The sequence below is a fragment of the Semicossyphus pulcher genome, unplaced genomic scaffold, assembly GCF_022749685.1.
Source record: "Semicossyphus pulcher isolate SPU_LCO1_2020_fin unplaced genomic scaffold, fSemPul1.0.p SCAF_5, whole genome shotgun sequence".
NCBI lineage: Eukaryota > Metazoa > Chordata > Actinopteri > Labriformes > Labridae > Semicossyphus > Semicossyphus pulcher.
In genome coordinates, this window is record NW_027211726.1 from 12,354,277 (window position 1) to 12,368,170 (window position 13,894).

Below are 13,894 nucleotides of genomic sequence, written 5' to 3' on the forward strand. Positions count from 1 at the left end.
TAGGGAATAAAAAAATAGGCTGGCTTTAATATATTAATGATGCATTAAAAAGTGGTAGAAAGAGTCAAGTTAGCATGTTACCCCCTTTTCAGTCTTTGTGCTAACGTTTAGTTTAGCTTACCGGCTAGCTGCATATCTTTAAAGAGTGGTATCATCATTCTCTTGTTAAACTATTTATTGATGAGGAATTTTGAAGACTTTAATACGCTTACATTTTAATCAAAATAATATTTTTAAAAACTCGTATCTTCAGAGAAATGTATCAATTACCTGTGGTTCAAGTTAAGAAATAGTGAAATTCTGTAGTAAGAAAGTAATATTGGCGCACTGAGTCCCCCTCACCACCAGAGTTCTCTGTTTTCCGACCAGAGCTGCTGTACTGAAACGTAACGCGACTCCTCTGTTTGTCTGCAGACCTGCCCCAAGTTACAGGCCTGCCACTACTTCAACCCAAATATCTGCCCCGAAAGTTTACCGGGAGCGGTTTCCCGGCTATGGACCTTTATTTTTGACAAAGTGAAACTGACCGAGAGCTGATAAAAATAGTGCCAGCTCTGTTCAAGGGAAAGTCACGTCGCTTTCGGTAAGTTTCAGCTGATCAACGAGCGGAAAAGCGGGGGTGGAGATGATGAGTTTAGCATCCCGGCTACAGCTGCTGCTGATTCGGTTCAATAAAGTTGATCGTATTTGTTATAGACAATGCGATATTTTAAGACTGGTTAGATTCAGCTGCGCGGGGATTGGTCTGAGAAATAGTTTAAATGTGTTTTTTTAAATAACTGTTCAGACAACAGTTTGGTTTCCGGGGCGGGACCCCCATCTGAACTCAACAAGTTGATATCGAGACTGAGGGTTATTACACAGACACAGCTCCGATGAAGTTATATTCCACTGTATTTTATTTAATTTCAATGCTATTTTATTGGTTTCAGTACACTTAAGTCAGCTTGTAGCTTTTAAGAGTTGCTAAATCCTGTAGCATCTACTGTGCTGCAGAAAGCTGCTGAATACATTATTATAGCAATATAATGATAAAGTTGCCACAAGCCTCTTTTATATAATGTCTTATAGGATAGATAATTAAGCATAACAAGTGGAATTATAACACTTTGTTTGATATTATAACTTATAATTATAATCATATTGATTATCGTCTGAACTAGTTGGCAAGGAATTATTTGTTTACACCCAGTAAGACGTCTTCAAGTAACCTGCCCGAAAAAAAGAAATACAGTTTAATATCATAAAGAGAAAAGTAGCATTGAAGACATTGAAACCAGAATTTATTTGGCTTTTATTCTTGAAATACGACTTACACGATACATTTGTTAATGGTATTCTTACACTTTTGGTTTCGGTCAGCCTAAATATTATATACAGTGTCAATATGACATTCCCAAAACAGTCATCCAATCACTGGTGACTCAGATTTTTGTTTTTTGTTCAACCTTGTTGTAAATAAGCTGAAAGTAAAGTCCTATCATCACACAGTAACTAATCTCAACAACCCTGAAAATGTTTAACCCCCCTGTGTTCTTCTGTTTCAGGGATGCCTCTCAGCAGCATTTGGCCCTCGTGCAGCATGTTTTGTCGGGATTGAGAGAAAGTCAGCATCATGGGCAACGAGGACTGCCTGGAGGATGTGTTTGTTGCTGTCATCCGCCCAAAGAATCAAGTCAGCCTGAGCTCGAAGGAGTACAGAGCCAAAGCCTATGAGGTAAATGTGCTGAGTGACTAAATACATTTTAAACCAGACGGTTAGATCATGCTGCAATCCGGGATTTCTTACTAGTTAGTCTCCTATGTTTTCCCGGTCCCATTTAAAGATCCTGCTGATTGAAGTGCCTCTGGAGGGGAAGGAGAAGAAAAGAAAGAAAGTCCTGCTGGCGACGAAGATCCAAGCAGGAGGAGACAGATCTAAGTCCATATTGGATTATGTCGACGAAACTATCAGACCCATAACGAATAACCAAGGCTTCATCGGTGAGTGTTGGATACCTTTGACACTCTCACTCTAATATTATGAATGATTGAGTTGTAGATTTAAAGATGTTTTCGGGGGTTTTAGGAAAGCGTGTTGTGCATATGAAGAAATTCCCCCTTGATGGAGACAATGAAGGGAAAGAGGCGTCGCTTTTTGTTGTGCCAGTCAGTGTTAAAGGTGAGCAAAAACTAAGAATACATTTACCTAAATTGATGTCTTAGAGGTTAAAATAATCATGTGTAAGCTGTAGATATTATATATTGATGAATGATTCTGAACAGACAACAGCAAGCCGGTATACGCCGCCGGTAGCCCGAGCTTCTACTGCTTCCAGGACATCATGCGGGTGTGCAGCGAGACAAGCGCTCACTTCTGCTCCATCACCTCCAAGATGCTCCTGGCTTTAGACAAGTGAGGACATATTTTAAACTGTTCTTAGATTAGTTTTCTTAAGGGGAAGCTGAACTTTAACTTCACCTCTTTGATGTCCTACAGATGGTTAGCAGAGCAGCACACGGTGCCTCACGCCATCCCCGCTCTGTTCAGACCAGCTCCCATGGAGCGGGTGAAGACCAACGTCAGCAACCCAGCCTACGGCCGCGAGGGCAAAGTGAGCGACGAGGGTCTGCACATGGGCTACACGGCTCTGGAGATCAAGAGCAAGATGATGTCGCTTGAGAAGGCAGACATGTGCATCCTCAACCCGCTTTACGGCTCCGATCTGCAGTACACCAACCGAGTGAGTCAGAAACACTGTATGGAAAGTGGATGGAGAATATTTGATGTCATTAACAATGAGAGTTCGTTTGTGTAATCCTCATTTCCCACCTATCCGATCTTTTGTTTGCAGGTGGACAAAGTTATCATCAACCCGTACTTTGGGCTCGGAGCGCCCGACTATTCCAAGATCCAAATCCCCAAGAGGGAGAAGTGGCAACACGGTCCCAACTGTGTGACAGAAGACAAGTGAAGACTCAATTTTCCTGTGAAATTCTGCGCCTCTTTGTGTCTCATTTCTCCTCTTTCTGGTAGTTTAAAAAGAAACTTTATTTCTCTGCAGGGAGCGCCAGTGGGTGGATGACTTCCCCCTCCACCGCAGTGCCTGTGAAGGAGACACCGAGCTGCTATCTAAGCTCCTGGACAGCGGTTTCTCTGTCAAGCAGCTGGACAGCGACCACTGGGCTCCTGTTCACTACGCCTGCTGGTGAGTCCCAGAAAGTCTGAAGCAACCAAAACTTCTTATTACTTCTAATTTGTTGGATTGTTTTGTTAATGATGACTTCTGTTTGGTTCCATACAGGCACGGTAAAGTCGAGGCGACCAAGCTGTTGCTGGAGAAAGGTAACTGTAATCCCAACCTGCTGAACGGCCAGCTCAGCTCCCCTCTGCACTTTGCAGCCAGAGGAGGACACGCAGAGATAGTGCAACTCCTGCTGCAGCACCCCGAGATCGACAGGGTGAGTGTGGTGTCGACTTAAAAGCTGAAATTGACTCTTTTCTATTGACCATTATAATTTCAACATGATATTGGTCTCACTACAGCAGCTACATGCACTGTATATAAACTGTAGCTAATGTACAATGTTATATCTAATGTAGAGTTATAGAAAAACTGGTACATATAGCAAAACACTGACTGTTTACCTTATTCAATATTGTACATCATGACGAACATGATCTGAAAACATAGAGTTAGACAATAACCTGTACATTTTGATACTGACTCCTCCCACTTCCAGCACATAGAGGACCAGCAGAAGAGATCCCCTCTGCAGGTGTGTGAGGAGAACAAACAGCACGAATGGGAGGAGACGGTGAAGCTTCTGCAGCAGACCAACGGCAAACCTGTGAGTCACACGTCACACACTGATCCTATTGCTGTTGTATTTGTAAAAACTGCTTGACACCTGTTACGTTCCCCAAAGGTGGTTAGGGGATGAGAGGGGAGTAACAATAAATTAAAACCCAGGTAAAAGAAAGGAGGAACAGCGTATAAGCAAATTTAAAAGGAATTTATTAACAAACTAAACACAAAGCGAGCTTCTGTCAAAAAACAAACAAAAGAGAAGCTGATACATAAACCACAAACTGCAACTAACAAACAAACAAACACTAAGGCCTCGGAACACAACCTCCTTCCACAAAAGGAGTAAAGCTAGCAAATAACTAGTTGACGTCAAACACACACGCAGCCGAATGGCGCACTGGCCCAGGCTGCCTCGTCTCTCCTGCTCTTTATACTCCTGCCATGATTGCTGAAGTGGTCACAGGTGAGCCTGAGCACCTGCTGCAGCAAGGGGAGAGCAGCACCTGATTACAACACAGGAGAGAGACACACACACGAAACACAGCGCAAACTACGGCACGTACCAACATCAAATTGTGATGGAAATTATTAGATTTAGAGGTTATACCAATCTCACAGCAGCTATAATATAAGCTACGACATTGTATTGTATTTCATTATAGCCCTTTTCAGGCATGACACTGTTCATACTGTTATAACTATATGTAAACAATTGTTTTATTATCATAGTCCCTTTAATTCAAACATTGTACTACTTTTTTTGTTCAATCTGAGCAAAGGTATTTATAGAGGCTAAGCCAACGCTTTAAGCCACTGAGGTGCTACACCACGGGTTACTTGCTTGACGCACCTTACCCGGGTCTGATGCATGTCCATTGCATTAAAGTCAGAGAGACAAACTTTTGCTTGCAACACTTTCGTTTATTTTCTCTTCCTTTAAGTGTCAAATAAACTCGAAAATACAAATACATGCAACAAACGTCCAACACATGTAACCGCTGCCACCAGTTACTAGAGATAGACCGATATGGTTTTTCAGGGCCGATACCGATTATTAGTAGTCAAGAAGGCCGATAACCGATATTTGGAACCAATATTTATTTGCAGTAAAAGTGAAAATATTGGCGTCAAAATTTTGAATAATACAAACTCCAGCACTTAACTTTGTTTAAATGCCTTTAAGCATATGTTTATTAAACAAACAAACAAAAAGCGCAGGGAGTTCCCAGGGTCAGCAGCATCTCTTATAAAGTTAACTGAAAATTTCAATAAATAAATAAATAACTTCCTGAAGTTTTATAAAGTAAATAAAACAAAGTTAAATAAAATTTGCAAAGAAATGTGAGTCTCAAATCAAAATAACCAAAATAACCCAGTTTTAAATTGATCTCTTATCGGCCGTCGGATTAAAAAAAAAGGCAGATGCTGATATGCGTCAAAATGCCAAATATCGCCGCCGATAATCGGTCTATCCCTACCAGTTACTGCAGCGTGTGTGTGTCGGGGTGTGTGTGGTCAAAAACTGTTTAGCTTCCGGGCGGAACACCTGAGCAGACAAACCGTGGCTCCCACTTATAAGCTCCGGAGTGCTAATTGGCTCCTACAGTATTAACATTTGCTGTATTTTTTTACACCGCTAATATAAAGAAACTTTGATGCCCCACATGTCTGTGCTCACATATGTTAAATTAAGTCTATGTATGGCATAAAAAGAGAATAAATACAAGTGCTGGGGGATATGTTCAGAAATGTGAGGTTTGTCTCTTTTTACATATTTCAGTGTCAGTTATGTCTGCCTGCCACTAGGTGGTGCTCTCTCCTCGAGCCAAGTCTGAGGTGCTGTATGGATTACTTTTTAATAACAAAGGGATTAAGCTTTTTTTGAATGTGTTTTACAGTATGAGAAGGTGCGTATCTACCGCATGGACGGCTCGTATCGCTCCGTGGAGCTAAAGCATGGAAACAACACGACAGTGCAGCAGATCATGGAGGGCATGCGTCTCTCGCAGGACACCCAGCAGTACTTTACCATCTGGATCTGCTCCGAGAACCTCCGTGAGTTCACAAATAGGACGGAAGTACTGAAATCCCATCAAAGTCATCATGTGAACATTTCATGAGATTTGTTATATATCAGAAAACTTAATTAAATGTTGTATTTCTCTGTTATATTATCAATGGTATAGAAAAATTGCACTCACATCAGTGTTTATTTTGTGTGTCAGACCTGCAGCTGAAGCCGTACCACAAGCCCCTGCAGCACCTGCGGATCTGGACGGAGATTGTGACGGACCTGACGGTGCTGGATCCTCAAAGGGAATCTCCTCAGCTCTTCCTCCGCAGGGACGTCCGGCTGCCTCTTGATGTTGAGAAAAAGGTCGCTCACTTTGCATCCATCATGTAGCTCCTTGTTTAAAGCCTATATGTTTTTAGAAGAAGTCATAGACAGTTGAGACTGGAAATGTGGGATGATTAATTAACTGTCCAGCTTACTGTTACTGTGCTTACTGTTTGTTCCAGGTGGAGGATCCTCTGGCCATCCTCATCCTGTTCGACGAGGCCCGTCACTGCCTCCTGAAAGGCTTCTTTCCTGCTCCAGACAGCAAACTGATCACGCTGGCCAGTCTCCTGCTGCAGATCATCTACGGCAACTATGAGAGCAAGAAGCACAAGCAAGGGTTCCTCAAGTAAAACAAAGTTTCTGATCAAATTTACATGAAAATATGAGCATTCATTTCCGCTGTCTTTCAGTGGTGAAAAATCTGGGATTCTACTTGAAGTAAAAAGCTGCATTCCTCTGTTTTTTCCCCTATAGTGAGGAAAACCTGAAATCAATTGTGCCGATATCCAAGGTGAAAAGCAAAGCGTACCACTGGACCAACAGGATCCTACATGAATACAAAGTAATGTGTTACAAAAATCCTCACAGTTTGTTTTTATCCAGAAATCCTGCTGCAGGCTCGATAGACAGCCTTTCCTCTCCCTCTCCGACAGGCTCTGAGCACCAGCGAGGGGGTGAGTAAGGAGATGCACCACCTGCAGCGACTCTTCCTGCAGAACTGCTGGGACATCCCTACCTACGGAGCGGCCTTCTTCACAGGCCAGGTCTACACCAAGGCCAGCGCCAGCAACCACAAGGTCATCCGCGTCTACGTCGGGGTCAACACAAAGGGACTGCACCTCATGAATATGGAGACCAAGGTATCTTTTATGTAACAAAAAACATCAGTCATTACTCACCATCATTGATCCTAACTCCATGGATGTTTGTATGTGGACAGTTTTGTAAGAATGACAGTGTAAACTGGGATATTCTTTTAATTGAACATGTAGTGGTGTCTCACTATGATCATTTGTGAAATCTCTGCACTCCCAGGTCCTTCTCATCAGTTTAGAGTACAGCACATTCATGTGGCAGCTCGGACACGCAGACCAGTACTTCCAGATACACAGCGGTGACAATAAGATGAACTTCATTGTGCACACAAAACAGGTAACTTTTCAAATGCTATCAATTATTTCTTATGATTTATGATTTAAAGTAACAGTAGCACAAACGATGACAGTAACCTGGATAGAGTCCATTTATAAAGCTGAATATTTTGACAACAGACTCGTCTAAAGGGAATGAATATGTCCAATTTAAATGTGAACTCACAGCCTCTCTCATGTTTATTGCTTCCTCACAGGCTGGCCTTATTGTGAAGCTTTTGATGAAGCTGAGCGGACAGATGACTCCAAATGATAAAGGCATAATGGACAAATATGCCTACGGCTGAAAAACTGCTGAAGAAAACCACAGCTGCCAAAGATCCCAGTGCAGGTTCTTCTCACTGACTCTCATTTGACTGCAATAACTCTGGATGAAGAGCGAAGGAGGCGTTTGTGTTCTCTCCACAAACGGCAATTTTTTTTTTTTATATTAGGCTTTCAGATATCTTTCACATTGTGTATTTTGTCAAGTCGTGTCTTTCGAGTGCATGTAAATATTGTTTATTTAATGTTTTGTTTTAATAAACTGATTGATGTATGAATGAGGGTGTTTTTGGAGTTTCTGTTCAAATGTTGTGGAAAAAAGAAGCATTCTTAAGTGACTAAAAGGATCAAACAGGGTGATTTCAGAAGTGTACTTTGACAGAGTACTTTGTTATTTTATGGTAATAAAGCTATTTAATATTGGAGTAATGGAGCATTACTGACCACAGAAATTAAGCAATCTGGCATTTATTTGTGACCTTTTACCGCAACATTTATGTATGATTTATGACCACCATATGAAAAGTATTAAAAATAAGTCTGGGATGACCTAAAAGCTGAAACATGATTTAATATTGGAGTAATGGAGCTTTACTGACCACAGAAATGGCATAAAAATACAATATTTTGTCTGTAGTATACAGTAAAGAACTCAAGTTTAATGTTGTGTGACTCATTACGCTATTCATGAATTATAACTAATTAAAACCCAATATTTAGGAAATAAAATAATGTATATACATTTTGTTTTCATAGTTGAACATATAACAGCTTTTGAGTCTTGAGAATTACATATTTCTACTTTTTACTTGGAAATATTATTTTATTGGCTTACAACATATATTACTTTCAAACTGAATTTCTGATTTTATTGGTATGAAAACGTTGATTTATCTATACCAATTTACCACTGTGCAAATGGGTAGCTTATATCTTCTTAATTTTTTATTCGTACGCAGTAAACTGCTATGTTTCTTTATTAAATAATAGTGTTTTGGTACTTTTGTGTATTTCCGTAACTCTCTGTGACACTAAATATAAATATTTTTAAACGTATACGGTAACGTGTTGTAAGGGTGAATTAAAAAAAAAAGTTTGAAGCCTATAAAACTGTTTTGATAATAAAAGTCTTTCAGACATCCTCTCAATCGATGGCGTAGACCATTCTTTCGTCCTGCTGGAATGACATCATATAGCCAGACATCGGTTCAGGTACCAGCAGCCAATCACAGCGGCGGTAGCTTGATGGACACGCGATGAACAGCCAATAGGTAGCCTCCGATAGTCAGGCGGGGGCAGGACGAGCATTGACAGGTAGAGATGTAGGAGAAATATTATCAACCGTCCACTAACATCACCATCGGATGAACTGCAGCCGATGGGACATGAAATAAGCAAACATTTACTTCACCACCTTAAAGCGGATTTCTTCCAGGCTTTCGTTACTTCGGGACTGGCTGGTTTTGGGAGGAAGAAGCTAAAATGTCTATGCATTTGTATGAAATGAGCAGTAGACTGTTCGGGGAAACAGTTGGGAAAGTAAATGATAATCTGACCTCAGTGGTGCTAGCAGCGTCAGTCATCACTCTCACACTGGGATATATTTCCAAACTGCTGCTGAAACAGTCTTCTGACGAAGATCTGGTAAGTTAGCTAAGAGCAAATATTACATTTTTGAAATGCAATGTCAGTAGCTATAAAATCCTCACTCACTGTTATTATGTTTCTTGTTTTGCTTTGCAGAGATACCCTCCTTACATCCCCTCCAGCATCCCCTTCCTGGGTCATGCTATTGCTTTTGGGAAAAGTCCCATTGAATTTCTTGAAAAAGCATATGAAAAAGTAAGTATTACAGTAGAATTGGCACTTTAAGTTGATTTGCAACTGTTATAACGATTGAACTGTAGTTTAAGTAATATTCTACATTTAAAAATGGCAGAAATCCACAGTTACGACTTTTCACATGTGAATATTGGCTGTTTTTATAGTCTTCAGTTGTATTAAATAAAATATATTTAGGTTTTGGACAGTTGGTGAGACAGAACAAGCTATTTGAATATGGGCAAATTATTTAAAATATGCAGACCAAACAATGCATTAAGTATCAAGATGATACTAGACAGGTTAATTCTAAGTCCCCTTTTCTAGTTTCCAATCATGCAAAGGCACAAAGAATAAGAGTTATAATCTTAGACAGAAAGAAAGATAATCTTATTTTAAGTCACACACATACACACTTGACCTAACCTTTCCACATGATTAAGGATCTTTTAAACCACTTATTCCTAACTTTTAAACCATAAAGTGTGTATTTGTGATCTATCATCAAAAGTTTTATGCATTTGAAGCTGAAATTATCCATTGAAAGAGAACAACAAAGCCAGTCGAGCAATTAGTCTAATTGTCGCCTAACTGCTCTGATTTATTTTGTCCTAACCCCTCTCTGCGTGTCTGCCCACAGTACGGCCCTGTGTTCAGTTTCACCATGGTGGGGAGCACGTTCACCTACCTGCTGGGCAGTGATGCAGCCACTCTCATGTTCAACAGCAAGAACGAGGACCTGAATGCCGAGGACGTCTACTCCAGACTGACCACTCCGGTGTTTGGGAAAGGAGTCGCCTATGATGTCCCCAACCCTGTGAGTCCACCTTAACTGTGGAATCATTTTATTGACAAACCATTAAAAGGAAACAGTCAAATCAGGGAAACAGATAAGACACAACTAGTTAACGATTGCTAGAGAATTAATGTTAACAGTAATAAAAAGATTTGCTATAATACAGACATTCTTTGACATGTTGCAGATCTTTCTGGAGCAAAAGAAGATGTTGAAGACCGGGCTGAACATCGCTCATTTTAAGGAACACGTGAAAATCATCGAGACAGAGACCATAGAGTATTTTCAGAGATGGGGAGACAGCGGGGAGAGAAGTAAGATCCTCCGTAAATTACCTCAATAAAACATTAATGGTGGATACGCTTTCCGTTCAGTTTTAAGTAACACATCCGAAATGAAAGAATGCCTTCCCTGTTTCAGACCTGTTTGAGGCTCTCTCTGAGCTCATCATCCTGACGGCCAGCAGCTGCCTCCATGGAAAGGAGATCCGCAGCATGCTGAACGAGCGAGTGGCGCAGCTCTACGCCGACCTGGACGGAGGGTTCAGTCACGCTGCCTGGCTGCTGCCCGGCTGGCTGCCGCTGCCCAGCTTCAGGTAAGACTGTCAACACAAACACCTGCTGCAGGATGAACGCTGAGACTTCAAGTCATTTGGCTTGATAGAAAGAACCTGCAAAGACAAAAAAGACATAACACAAATGTGAAATGTTTTTGTCAGGAAAAGGGACAGAGCTCACGCAGAGATCAAGAACATCTTCTTTAAGGTGATTCAGAAGCGCAGACAATCTGGAGAGAAAGTGGACGACATCCTGCAGACGCTCATCGACGCCACCTACAAGTAAGAAGGCTTCAGAACCACCCAGCATGTTTTCTGACTTGTGTACCCCTTTTGGTTACCACATTACATTGTGACAATGTATGTAGACCTTTCAACACACAGTTAATAAGTTTACAAAAATGATCATCAGTACTAAAAAATAGGATTCTAGCCCTCAAATGTTCAGTTCTAAAAAACTCCTCTGTTTTCCCGACAGAAACGGGCGACCCCTGGACGATAACGAGATCGCGGGGATGCTGATCGGTCTCCTCCTGGCGGGCCAGCACACGTCCTCCACCACCAGCGCCTGGATGGGATTCTACCTGGCCAGAGACAAAGCTCTGCAGGAGCGCTGCTGCGCCGAGCAGAAGGCCGTGTGTGGAGAAGACCTGCCTCCTCTCGACTTTGATCAGGTGAGGCGGCAGAGTCTGATTAAATAATCGACTCACATATTTGGATCTATAAGTATAAATATGCCTTTTTCAAAGTATTTCCCAATACATGCATGTTAAATGCAGTATGCCAAAATACAAGAATATCCTAATACACATTTCCCAGTGTGGAAGCAAGAGCAGTTTTTTGGTGATGAATCTGACACACAGTTTTCAGTAATATACACACATCATATGCCCAGAAAATAGCTTTGTGGTGAAGATGAATGACAGACATGCTCCTGATATTGTCCTTCTTCTGTCCTCAGCTGAAAGATCTCACCTTGTTGGAGCGCTGTTTGAAGGAAACCCTGCGGCTCCGCCCGCCAATCATGACCATGATGAGGATGGCTCGCTCTCCTCAGGTAACACCACCTCGTTGGTCAGCTACATTTGTCCCACGTACAAGTCCTAAAAATAACCAGGGGTGTCTCTCTTCTGGTCTGTTTGGTACATTGTTTCAGTATTCAAAATCTGTCTCTCTCTTGTGTCTTTCTGTTGCCTCAGACTGCAGCAGGATACACCATCCCCGTGGGTCACCAGGTCTGCGTCTCCCCGACGGTCAACCACCGCCTGCACGACACCTGGGCCGAGAGGATGGAGTTCAACCCCGACCGATACCTCAACGACAACCCCGCTGCAGGGGAGAAGTTTGCTTATGTGCCGTTTGGAGCTGGTAAGAAAGTCATGTCATTTATTTTCTTTTAAATTTATATAATTTTTATATATGGATATACTTTTCTAATGGTGCTAATTACAGTTCTGTTTCATGTTAAGCCCATACCTTGTCAGCCTCCGTGAATTTTCTTGTTTTTTTCCAGTAATCAACACAAAAATGTTGGTCAATTTTGCATCTAAATCATCAAAAAACTGTTTAAATTCATGTACTTTTACAACTTGTATTTCAGTCTGCACATGCTTTGTTAATAAAAGCTGTAGCTTTAAAACTGCACACAGTACCAATTAACTTATGTATAATCAAACATAAATCAAAACTCTACCTTTGTCTGCTCCTCAGGCCGCCACCGCTGCATTGGGGAGAACTTCGCCTACGTCCAGATCAAAACCATCTGGTCCACTTTAATGCGCATGTACGACTTCGACCTGGTGGACGGATATTTCCCCACAATCAACTACACCACAATGATTCACACGCCTCACAACCCCGTCATCAGATACAAGAGGAGGCAACAATAAGGGAGACCACAGAGGAGCCAAGACAGCGAGGAAGCAGTCAAACATCTCAAGCGTTAGCAGTGAAGCTCTGACTTCCTGGGACTTGAATGTAGGAACATTTAGATGAATGCACTTTGCCCTGATTTGATATCCAACCTTGTTCTTTGTGTGCTTCTTCCAGCCTTTTTTTTCTCCTGAATTTTAACACAGATGCTAATGTTCACAGTGTGAATGCTTCAAAATAGAAATGTGCCTTGAGGGGGGAAAAAACATGGAGTAAATGCAGCCTTGAGGGCGTAGCGAGTTTTCTTCAGAAAAATACAGCAGCTGCTTCACAGGACAGGAAGTGTGTGCATTTACATGGCAAAAAAAAACCCCATCACAAATGCAACATTACAAGGGAAGTTAGTCCAAAAATGATTGCCTCATTCCTTGGCCCATCCTTCACCCCTCCCTCAAGTTTCATAAAAATTGGGCTGGTAGTTTTCTCGTTATTCTGCTGACAAACAGACAAATGTCACTAAAAAAGTGACCTTCATGGAGGGAGGCGATAAAAACAACAGCAAAGCAGTACCCACTGTAAACACCTGGTTGCTAGTTGTGCTCATAAAGTCTGTGAGGTAACTTGTGGGATCTCACTATACTGTCACAGATCAAAAAGAATATCTTACTTTTGCAAATGCATCAATCCGGATCATCCCCAACATTTGAGTAGAAGAAGAGAGGAGTAAACTTTAAGGTTTGTATGGATGACCTGTAATAACAAGGAGCTTCCCACATGGATAATGATTATGAAATGAGTACTGTCGGCCATATTACTGAGTATATTGTGCGTGCATCATACAGAAGCATGTTTTTGTTTATTTTGTCCTTGTTCTTTTCTTTGTTCCAGAAAAAAGGTTGATTATGTTCAACATTTCCATTCATAATTGGTTCTTTAATAAAGACATTTAAAAAATACCAAATCCCAGAGTTCAAATACTGAAGTATAAGTACAGCTTAGAGGTAAATTCACCTTGCGAACCACGGACACCAGAGGGTGCTAATGACTCTCGTTGCTATTAAGTCAATGGATATTGACTCTCACTTGATTACACATCTATTAATATATTAATGACCATACAGAGGCTTATATTTCTAGCTCTGTGCACCAGTCACTTTAGAACTGAAGAAGCCTTTCGGATGAAAGGTGAAACGTGAACTTCAACCGAGTCCAGTTGCCTTTTGGATTAAGCTTCGAATTACCATGACCTGGATGACCGAGAACCTTCACAGACAGATTTCTTGACAAAAAAAATAATTTCAC

The 13,894-nt window shown here is 41.3% G+C and overlaps 2 protein-coding genes across 2 annotated transcripts; both read left to right on the top strand.

Moving 5' to 3' along the window:
- Nucleotides 1–425: 425 nt before the first annotated feature.
- Nucleotides 426–8,115, top strand: krit1 (KRIT1 ankyrin repeat containing). The gene is made up of 17 exons (XM_069681355.1): nucleotides 426–583; nucleotides 1,548–1,717; nucleotides 1,827–1,983; nucleotides 2,069–2,161; nucleotides 2,266–2,395; nucleotides 2,480–2,723; nucleotides 2,835–2,950; nucleotides 3,045–3,188; nucleotides 3,285–3,441; nucleotides 3,724–3,831; nucleotides 5,690–5,846; nucleotides 6,017–6,168; nucleotides 6,312–6,478; nucleotides 6,607–6,694; nucleotides 6,786–6,992; nucleotides 7,168–7,284; nucleotides 7,481–8,115. The coding sequence occupies exons 2-17, from the start codon at nucleotides 1,616–1,618 to the stop codon at nucleotides 7,568–7,570; spliced, it is 2,229 nt and encodes a 742-aa protein (XP_069537456.1). The 5' UTR covers nucleotides 426–583; nucleotides 1,548–1,615; the 3' UTR covers nucleotides 7,571–8,115.
- Nucleotides 8,116–8,905: 790 nt separating this feature from the next.
- Nucleotides 8,906–13,540, top strand: cyp51 (cytochrome P450, family 51). The gene is made up of 10 exons (XM_069681106.1): nucleotides 8,906–9,191; nucleotides 9,291–9,389; nucleotides 10,009–10,185; nucleotides 10,352–10,478; nucleotides 10,585–10,759; nucleotides 10,883–11,002; nucleotides 11,199–11,394; nucleotides 11,682–11,777; nucleotides 11,920–12,088; nucleotides 12,431–13,540. The coding sequence occupies exons 1-10, from the start codon at nucleotides 9,030–9,032 to the stop codon at nucleotides 12,607–12,609; spliced, it is 1,500 nt and encodes a 499-aa protein (XP_069537207.1). The 5' UTR covers nucleotides 8,906–9,029; the 3' UTR covers nucleotides 12,610–13,540.
- Nucleotides 13,541–13,894: the final 354 nt, after the last annotated feature.